The 10,106-nt window shown below is 51.0% G+C and overlaps 1 protein-coding gene across 1 annotated transcript; it reads right to left on the bottom strand.

Moving 5' to 3' along the window:
• Positions 1-329: 329 nt before the first annotated feature.
• SERHL2 (serine hydrolase like 2) lies at positions 330-9,366 on the bottom strand. Its single transcript, XM_066183570.1, has 12 exons — positions 9,342-9,366; positions 7,710-7,934; positions 7,525-7,638; positions 6,442-6,483; positions 5,685-5,704; positions 5,419-5,493; positions 4,564-4,673; positions 4,218-4,297; positions 3,852-3,886; positions 3,003-3,079; positions 1,457-1,550; positions 330-1,107 (listed from the first exon to the last, which is right to left on the bottom strand). The coding sequence occupies exons 2-12, from the start codon at positions 7,855-7,857 to the stop codon at positions 991-993; spliced, it is 912 nt and encodes a 303-aa protein (XP_066039667.1). The 5' UTR covers positions 7,858-7,934; positions 9,342-9,366; the 3' UTR covers positions 330-990.
• Between the last annotated feature and the right edge of the window lie 740 nt (positions 9,367-10,106).

Raw genomic sequence — 10,106 nt, forward strand, 5'->3', positions numbered from 1 at the left:
TATTTTACTACCTGCAGCCTCACTGGAGATGTGACCATGAATGTAAGGTGGAAGTGGTGGTAAATTCCAGAGAGCTGAGATGAAATGGATTTACCCTCTCCTAAAAATCCGACTGCAAATACAGTTTGCATTGCTTGCGGAGATGACAGGCCTGCCTGCTTCAGTGGGTTTTTTGCATCAGTTTAACTGGGAGGCAGATCCTTAATATGGCCTACCTAAGGGAGACAGTGTGTAAAAATTGCTGCCTCCCAAGATGCATTTTAGCTGCTTGGGTGAGCGGCCTGAAAGAGAAAGGAGGTTTGTTCTCCTGTAGAGTCAAGAAGACAGACTTAACATTATAACATTAATCTTTATTTAGGACAAAAATCACCTCTGCCAACTTTTCCATAATTTGTAGTTCTCCCAGCTGTTTCAGCTAGAGGATCAGGGACATTATCTGCACAGGTGAGCTCTTATTTAAGCTGATTCTTAAAAAACAGTAGCTCTTACAATAGAACAGAGACACCTGAGGCCCTCTGAGCTCAGGCATCTATGGAAATAAGCAGAGAAGCAGAACACTTTTCTTGTTTTCCAGCAAGTTAAATCCTGGGAGCAGCCTGTCTGCACCATCCTCAGGGAGAAGGCAAGATGAGACACTTCTTGCAGTGCCAAAGCTGGTGGTGGTGCTGCTGTCACAGAGACAGTAGCCTTTGCCTGTGTTCTGCTCTGTTTCAGGGTGCAAGTTTGGAGTAAGCCAAGGGGAAGGCCACTCTGGGCCTCTATCCCTGTATTCACAGAGTTGGAAGTTGAGCATGGATTCCTTCTCCCTCTGGCAAACGAGATACTTTGCTCAGCTCTCCTTCAGAGAACCCCTGGCAGACCTTTCCACCCTACAGTGAGTTAAGCATAGGAAAGATTACCATGATCTCATGTTGGATACGAGGTAGGAATGGTGACAATTCTGCAGGTTGTTAGCTTCCAGTTCTGAACTGCTGCAGCTGTGAGGGCTTCCTAGAGTCTGGCCCTGCTGCTCTGTGCTGTCAGGAAGTTGCTAATGATCCCAGATACCACCTCAGGCTCATTCAGGTGCACAAAATGACTCCCAGGCACTTCTGCTAGCTGGATGTGCTGGAGGGAAAGGACACAAGTAAATGTGGAGCAGGAAAGTATTCCTTCAGGCACATACTGCTTACTGTGTGACACTCATGGGAAGGGCCAGGGCAAGTGAGGCAGGACAGAGATGAGAGGACCTGGGAAGAGCTGGGTCTAAAGGGCAGTACTAACTTGGGACTTTGGCAGCGGAGACCAAGTTCTCTTCCTCCTCCCCACTCCACCCTCCTCCACCACATGTGAGGGCTGTGCTGGTCAGGACAAAGTGGATGACCTAGTGCAGGGTGTGCACCAAGGTCAGCTGCTTTCCAGCTGCTGCTCCCCGGCTGGTAGCAAATTGAGATGCAAGAATGAAGTTTGCTCTCACCTCTTTGAGGGTAGACTCAAATGCCTCCTGCAGGGCTTTCACAAACTGATTTCTGCTGGGTATGTTGTGTGGTACCAAGAGTCCATCTTGTGATCTGAAAAAAAACAGTGAGGCTCCGTACAGCACCCAGTGTGCCCCCATTTGTCTTTGTGGCTGTCCTGGGCAGAAGCAGTGTCCCCAAGACAGTAGGGTGACAGATGCAACTGTTCTTTCCAGGCTGCTCATAAACAGCAGGTGACAGGGTCACACGTGGTAGTCAGAGTGCACTGCACAGCTTGGCTAAGCAGCTATTTTCTATCAAACTATCTGTGTAAAACCTTGGGTGACTGCCTAGTGGTGTCAGAGTGGAGACTGGCTAAATATTATCCTCCCAGGGCTAGCTCTGTAACTTGCTGAGAACATCATTCCCTGTCCCTGTTCTGCCTTCTGCTCTTAACTTTTTTCTTCCTTAGAGTTTCCACATCTCCCCTCAGTCCCTTCTGCCTCTCTTTGCTGTTTATTTAACCAGGTTATGCCCTGCTCAGAGAGGGAGGTACCAGGGCAGTTGTCCTGGGGAAGTCAGCATTAGATCTCTTGCAGAGCTAAGATCATGCTATCTCCTACTGTGCTGGTGCTGGGAGAAGAGGACATCCCAGGCTCAAAGGCATTTCTATGGCCCAGAGGACTTGACCTCATTACAGTGTTACATTTCTGGGCAAGCAGGAATAACCTGAACCTCTTGTTATATTAAAACAGATCAGGGAAGCCAAAACAGCACCTCTTTTCTCAACTGCTAGCACTTCTTGTTTTCTAGACAATCTTTTAACAGCACCCCACAAGCCAAAGTAGCCAGAGCCCTGCACACCTTGCCCTCCAAGGAGATAGGAAAAGGCAGAGGACAACTTGCAGAACAAGCTGTGTAGCCACACAGCTTAACAGCTCGTGGGACTCTGCAAGCCACTGGACGTGTCTCCAGAGGTGTTTGCCCCAGGAGCCACAGGAGAGAGCTTGCAGGAGCTTAGTCAGACCAGGGGCTTCAGGAGCAGCTGGAGGAGATGGAGACTGCTATAGTTTCACCTCTTTGCTCAGGCAAGAGGTTTTGGGGCCTGGAGAAGGGGGCAGGCTGGGTTGCTGGGTGGGGTAGAGTCAGGTCAGGAGGACGGCAAGTAGGTGTGGTGCTGTGGAGGGTCATGAATTTGCCAGGATGGCCCCTTGGTGTAGTGCCAAGGAATGGAAAGCTTTGAGGTGGGATTGTGAAGCCAAGAGCATGAGGAAGATGGGGCAGGACTAATATTTCCTCAGTCAGCCTTGCACCAGGGAGTCCCAGCCTAAAAGTAGAGTGCCAGGCTGGGAAGGTGTTCTAGTTGCTCTCTGCCTTCTCCAGGAGCCTGCCCAGCCCAGGCCAGTGGTGGGAAACTTCTCACATGTGAGGCTGTACTGTTACGCCAGCTGGCCAAAAGTCTGGATGACTGGTGTAGAGGAAGGGGTAGTGGAGGACTCCTCCCTAGCCTTCATTCCTTCCACTGAGGGAGACAGCAAGGGTTGGTATGGTTTGTGCCTCACTCACATGATGATGAGAACACGGTCCTGGATCTTCTGGAGGAGCTTCACACACTGCTCCACTGTGAAGAACTCTCGGCTCTGCTGCAGATGTAAAGAGAGGGAAAGTGTCAAAGGCCAGGGACAGCAGCTGGGGGCAGAGGGTGTACCCAAGCCCTCCTGCACAAGTGGCTCTGAAGGTAGAAGTAACTGTGGTCCTGAAGCTTCCATGCTGGGACGTGACAAGCATCCAGGCTGCACAAAGAAGTAGCTGGCTCTGCAAAGGTTCCTTCTGTCCAGCTGTGTTTCAGGGCTGCCAACAATACTGCCTGCTGGGCTGCAGCACATGTGGGAATGATCTCATAGAGAAAAGCTTTAAAAATCCATTTACTAAAAAGAAAAGAGTACATTGCCCTGGCTTCCATATCCTGGCAGTAGTACAGGTAGAAGAGGCCCTATTTGTTCAAAAGTGGCACGAAACTATTAAAATACCAAACCTAAGGACTTCACTTCACTTCCCTTCTTATTCAGATTACCTGACAAAGAAGCTGACAGAAAGCATTCATCCACCTGCTGCCTGAAGAGTTAGAACAGCAGGAAAATGCGGCCAGGAGGCCCTGGGGCAGAGGAACTTCTAAGAAAACAAATTTTAATGTTTTCCAGTGACTCTGTAAGCTGAATCAATGATCAAGTGCAGGCTCTTTTAAAAGCAGCATTTAAAGGACATGTTATTAGGACAAGGGAATTAGTGAAGCAGAAAGTAAGTGGCTGGGTGGAGGCAGGGCCTAGCTCAGTGAGCAGTCATCCTCTGTCTGAGTGTTCTGTAAGCTCAGGGCTCCAAAGTAGCAAGGGGGCACATCAGAAGAGCAGTGCTCACCGTACGGGCTCTCAGGTCTCTGTTATACACCAACCCTGGAAAGAAAAAACAAGGTTTTCATGTTTCATAGGAACAGGAGTTGTTCTGTTTTAACTCACTTTTGGGGTGAGCTCAAGACTTTGAGATGGGAGGAATAGGATTCATTCAGATTTCTCCTTCTTCTAATTTATTTTCTTTAGCTGTTCTAGGATTTGAGCACCAAACCCAGTTGCTGGGAACGGAGAACTCTGTCTCCAGACTTAATTGATCCCATTCAGGCTGTGTAATTCTGTAGCTGGGGCACCCTGTACCCTGCAGAAGACAACGGCTGTTGGCACCAGTCCCTTCGCACACCCAGCAGCAGCCCAGCATCACACAGCCCCTTACCAGCGGGTGTCTCAGTTGCTCCTCGCTGCAGCAGGATTGCCCCGCCCTCTGCTGTCAGATGGCTGTTTGCTTCTAAAAGCCTGATGGAGACATGGCAGAGAGATTGTGAAGCTGGAAAAAGGAAGGAAGTGAAGCAAAAATGGCATTACAAGGTGACAGTGAGCTCTCAGACTGCTTCAGAAAGGAGCAGGAAGAAGCAGCAGCTTCTGGCAGCAGAAGCAAAAGGTCTTGCTGGGATTCCAGAAGAGGACTTGAATGGTGAAATGCTTTCCTTTCTCATTTGTGCAGCTGTAACTCTGTCAAGGTGAGGGCAGGCAGTAAATGAAGAGGATGGATGGGAACCCACCTCTGCAATGCTGCTTTGGGGCTCCATGCTTTGGGAGTTTGCTGCTTTGCCTCCAGACTCAGTAGTCCGTCAATCACCTTCCGTTTTGATTTCAGCCATGCCTCAGTGTCCTGAAACACAGAGAGGCAGGGAAAGAAGAGGAGTAACCCCTTTCTTCTGAATGATTTTACCCCTTATTGGGGAGTAGAAGAAGGAATTTCACCCTTCAATATCCCTCAGAACCGGTACCATTTATGGGTATCTTATTAAAAATGCCCATTTCTGGGAGAAAGGCAGCATTAATACAGCTGTAATGAACTTACTAACTTTTTATCCTTGCTATCTTTTCTAACTCTTCCTACCTCACTTCTGAGTTGAGGACAACTCTCCAAAGTTCGGTATTTTTTGTCTCTCTGACCTAGGGCTTCTGTCCCACTACTGCCAGCAAAAGCTCCAGCATCTGGTAGCAATGATGGCAAGTTGGGAATGTAGCTTTATGAACTGCCAAGAGCGGAAAAGGAAATCCACCAGTCTTGTACCCAGGTCACCCAACAAGCTGTTGGCAAAAAGATAACCTCAGCTGGCAGTTGCCTGGACAGTTTCCTTTACAAGGGCTTGGCACAGACAAGCAAATTTCAGTGCTAAGGAACCGCAGGATGTGGAACTCTACCAAGTGTGCCCTAAGGGTCCCCCTAAAGATGGACTTCAGTCTGTGCAACAAAGAGCAGATCAGTGCCTGCCAAAAGGAAGAGCCCTGGGACTTGTGTGGTCTGCCAGGAAGTCACACCAGTGCTTTCTCTGAACAAGTGAGGGAAAGAAGAAAACATCCATTTTTGTATTTTAAACAAGTGAAGGGAAGGACACATGAGATCTAACCTCTGGAGCTAGAAGAAAGCCAAGACTTTCCAGGAGGATCAGCTTGTCCACCATCTCAGGATACAGAAAACAGAACTGAGGAGAAATGAAACAACAAGAGAATGAAAAGCTGAGCACTGAGTGATGTCTTTATCCTGCTGCATGGGAGAGGGGTCAGGGAAGGGCCTCTCCTCCCCTGAGATCCAGGTCTGTCCCTTCATTCCTTTCCCATTTGTTGTTGCAGCTGCAGAAATCACAACCCCATGAAGAAATGATGTTTTACTCACCATTCCTGCCACAGCCCCACCTGCGAAGGAGGAAAGGGTGCTCAGTAGTGCACAGAACAGCCCCTGGTAACAGAAATTCACCCTCCCCACAGCAGGAGCTCCCTCAGAAATAAAAATGTGCATTGTACCTTGGGACAAAACCCCAGTACAGAGGAGAGCTCTTCCAGCCTGCAGCATGCAGGTAGAGACCAGGGCTGTTAACCTGCAGTACTCCCCATCTTGTGCCATTCCCACCTCCCTCAGGCAGGAAAGGCCAAGGAGGAGTTACTGTTTAAAATGCCTTGGTGTGCAGGTCCTGTTAGCTGTGACCAAAACAGCCCTGGGAAGCAAACTCCAAATTGTGGCAAAATCAAATCATACTCCAAGCTCAAAGGGATGGATCCTGGAGTCCAATTCCCTTCAGCTAGCTTTATAACCCATCAAATGGGCTGTCTGGTCCCAGACTTTGTGGGGACCAGGCAGGAAGGCCTGCTGTGAATTCTCCTGTGTAGACTACGCCTCTTTGCCAATCACTGTTCCCTCCTGTGAGTGGGGGAAATGCTCACAGCAAGAGTTACCACTGTCTGTCTGTACTACAGGGCCTTGAAAACAGGCATTTCAAACAGGGGCACAGATTTTTTTAATCACTCAAGCAGAGACCTCATACTTGGCATAATATAATAAATATTCCTATCCAGCTCCTAGCAGCATGTCTTGGAAGTTAATTATCTACTGATTTCTATTAATCTCACAGTTTACGAGGACTAGAGCCACTTACCCATACTGTGACCCATCAGGGTGAACCGTCTCCACTGCAATGCTAAATGGCAACAGAAAAACAGATAGTGGTACATTAGAAACCAGAGCAGCAACATTCTGCTGCTTCTCCACTGACATGGGCCCTTTCTCCCAGGAGGGCTTTTGCATTGCTACATTTGCTTCTTAATCCAGAAACTAAGCAGCTAAGTAGGCCGGTTTTGAAGAAAAAGAGCATTCACCACCTCATTTCCGTGGCACTTTAGTCATACAGCTCTCAAGCTCTCTCTCTGTGTCAAACAAACTCCAGCAAAGTCCCATTCACTGCCAGAAGTGAGACTGGCAAGAAGCAGAGGAGCCCGACTGGGCAGCATCTGGTGGAAGAGAGAAACCTTGACAGAGCATCATGCTGCAGGGCATTCTGCAAGACATGTGAGGACACAGAGCCAGGTCTGCTGCATTGAAGGAAGTATGATTCCAAGTGAAAGCTTTCTGCACCATTTAGCACATCAGGCTCTTCAGTCCATTTTTAGGGCACTCTGGGAGACTTATAGGAAAACACAGCTTTATCAGTGCTGCCCATCTGAAATATACCTCGCTGAAAGATGGGGTTTACCCTCTGGAACATCTGAGAGCTTCCAGAGGCTTTTTTATGTACTGAATGGGGGATGTAAAACCACACATGCCAAGTATACAGAGGGACAGTTACATCAGGTGTTATTAGAAGTACAAGACACTTGGACTTTCAGACTTCTTGGTATGATACTAAAGCAAGTAGACAACTGCCATCAGGGAGAGACAGAAGCAGTCACTGACTGCTTACAAAAAGCCAGTCTGGCAAAACTATTTAGTCGCATCCCCCATTCACCACTGCTTTTTTAGTATAGAAACACTACAGAAAGATTCAGGGCTTACCGTTTCTTCCTCTCCCAAAACAGTGAGAAAGAGGGATGCTTATTCAGTCACAATGCACTGGCTAATATCCAACTGAGAAGCAGGGGGAACTGATTCCTGGCAGTAAATGCTGCTTGCTTGGTGGAAAGAGCAGGACCAACACAACACCCCCTGCACAAGCACCCCCTCGAGGGTTCCTTCAGCTACCCACCTGCTGCCACCCGGCGCACATCAGTGACATAATCCAGGAAATGGTAGGGGCAGCCTGCAGGTCGGTGGGACGACAAGCCATGGCCGGAAAAATCCATCGCCACATAATAACAACCTGAAAGGGAAAGAGTATCAGATGCGGAGCCTGGCCACACAACACAAGTCATCCTGATGAGCCAGACCCACCTCTGGGGAGCAGTGGAATGAGCTTGTCAAAGGTGTTGGCATTGTCCAACCAGCCATGCAAACACAGCACAGGGTGTCCCTCCGGGTGTCCCCAGGCCTTGGCTGCCACATGTCCCCAGGGCACATGGAACTTCAACTCTGAGAACATGCCCAAAACAGGGTGATGTCCTTGGAGAGTCACGTACTTGGAGAAGGTCCCAGGGGTCTTGTTAATGGTCTAGAGATCTGAAAAGAATAATGCAGGTCTTCAGTAACTCACCAGTCTCCTGTGGTCCTAATTAGCAGCTTGCTGATTTATAGCTCCCCATTCAACATCCCAAGCTGCCATTCCTGACTGCCTGTTTGGGGAATCCTCCTCCCAGCACGTACTAGCTATGCTCCTAGGAAGAAATAAGCTTTCCCTATGCAGAAGGAGGAAACCTCCTCCCTGTCTCTGCAGCAGCTGCAACCTGACCAAAAGGCACAGGAGATCTAGCAAGAGGGAACCATGCAGAATTCCCCCAGCTAGCTGCAGTCAGCCAGGCACCTGTCCTAGACCAAAAAGACAGTTTGGGGAATAAGGATGCTGCCTCCAGCATTAACACTGTTACCACCTTGCCCTTTTTTACCTTGGTGCTTCTCTTTCGCACCACTGGTTGGCTCATTTGGGAGAGCAGCTGGCTCCATGCTGCACAGCAGGTCACTACTGCCACCCACTTGTGCACCCCTTATGGCCAGGGACCTTTGCATAGGATATGGGTCCACAACCTGCCAGGCACTTGCTTGACTTCAAACCATCTCATCCACCTGGCAATCACTGACCCTTGCTCAAGCACCAGCTCCTGAGTGAACCCAACCTCTGGCAACCCTCCAATGGTTGCTTAAACATTTCCCTTTTACCCCTAAGCCACAGGTAACCTGACTATCCCTACCTACAAGTCTCTCAAGTCATATCCCCTTCCAAGTGACTTGTCTTGTGTATCTGCTCCTTTAAATAACCCTGAGACCACACAGCAATTAAATCACTCAACAGCAAGTCCCTCGAGAGCCCATACCTCTGTAAAGAGTGAGGACAGAGAGGGTAGCCTGCTGTCAGGGCCCTGATGGTCCCAATCAGCCAAGCCTAGGGCTCCCCACGAGTGCGTTTAAGCTCGGCGCAGCACCAGCCACAGCAGTGCTGCAGCAGTGCCGGTCTCCGTCAGCACCGCCCTCGCCCCAGAACCGTGGCCCTGCCTGCTGATCACGAGGCTGTCTCCGATCCCAGCTGCTCTCGCCGGGCCAGATCCTGACAAATAACCGTGGGCCGGCTTTCCATGGTGTGACCGTGGACCTGCCCTATGCTGAGGGCCTGGGCTCCTGGCAAAGCTTGATGGCCCTCCCCAGGCCGTCCCGCCGGGGCCCAGCGGGGCTCCGGCCCTGGGGTCCCCCCGGGCCCGGGGTGACGGCTCCCCGGGCGAGCAGGAGGCGCCGCTACACCCGGGCCTTCTCCTCGGGGCGCCCTGGAACGCCTGTCCCGGTCCTGCTCCCGGCCCCGGGGAAGGGCTGCCCGGGGACCGACCCTCGCCCGGTGCCGAGAGCTGCCCTCGGAGCGCCACGGTCGACCCGGCTCCCTCTCCGCTCAACGCCCCCCGCAGCGCCCCAGCCCCGTCCTACCGCTGCGTGCCCCGGGCCGGCCGAGCAGAGGCGGCGGCAGCGCCGGGCAGAGCAGGGCGGGCCGGCTGCACCGCCCCGCCGCCCGCCTCCCTGGGGCGCCCCGGCCTCCGCCCCCGCCTGCGTCCGCGTCGGGCTCAGTGAGAGGAGCGGGAACCTAACGATGGCTGCGGGGTCTGGAGCTGCGAACAACCTCCGGGGCTTGAGGGGAATCTCTGAGGAGTCGAAATCAAGGAGGGATGGCTGCATCCTTGTCTACCTCCAGAAGACACGTTACTGATGATGGAAACTGCCTGTGCTGTGGTGACACGGTGTGAGATGTTTTAACTGTGACCCAGGAGCTTCATATTGACATCAGACAGGCACAGTGCTTGACCCCAACACTGAACTTCTGTCACTCACTGATAGAGAGACTCTTCTGAACCCCTAACGTGTTGCTTTAGGGACAAGAGTCACGCTCCCACACTGGGACCCATCGCAGTGAACTGACTCTACTACAGGGCCAAGCTGCCACAGGTACACAGCAGACAGCACTGCCTCAGCAGCTCCACTCCTCTTCTGCGAAAACAGACCCCTCTCAGATGGAGAGGTTTCTATACAGTTTGCCTCATTCATCCCCCAAAAAGGTGATGTCTGCATAGATCAAGTTTCAAGGAAGCCAAAACTCAAGTATGGCTGCTTGCTGGTGCCTCTCATTCCGTCCAGCAGCCAGTCTGCTAGGCCTAATGCAGATCACAACAATTTCTCTTCAGTCAAGGACTCTGTGGT

This window comes from Chamaea fasciata, unplaced genomic scaffold (genome assembly GCF_029207755.1).
Source record: "Chamaea fasciata isolate MVZ Bird 193981 ecotype frontalis unplaced genomic scaffold, bChaFas1.0.hap1 SCAF_5, whole genome shotgun sequence".
Lineage (NCBI taxonomy): Eukaryota > Metazoa > Chordata > Aves > Passeriformes > Sylviidae > Chamaea > Chamaea fasciata.

Excerpts from the sequence above, each read along its gene's own strand:
- SERHL2 (XM_066183570.1), bottom strand. The coding sequence starts at position 7,857 with ATGTTCTCAGAGTTGAAGTTCCATGTGCCCTGGGGACATGTGGCAGCC. Across the intron at positions 5,494-5,684 it reads GTGGGGCTGTGGCAGGAATG|TTCTGTTTTCTGTATCCTGA; the intron begins GTGAGTAAAACA and ends ATTTCTCCTCAG. Across the intron at positions 1,551-3,002 it reads GACCGTGTTCTCATCATCAT|ATCACAAGATGGACTCTTGG; the intron begins GTGAGTGAGGCA and ends GTTTTTTTTCAG.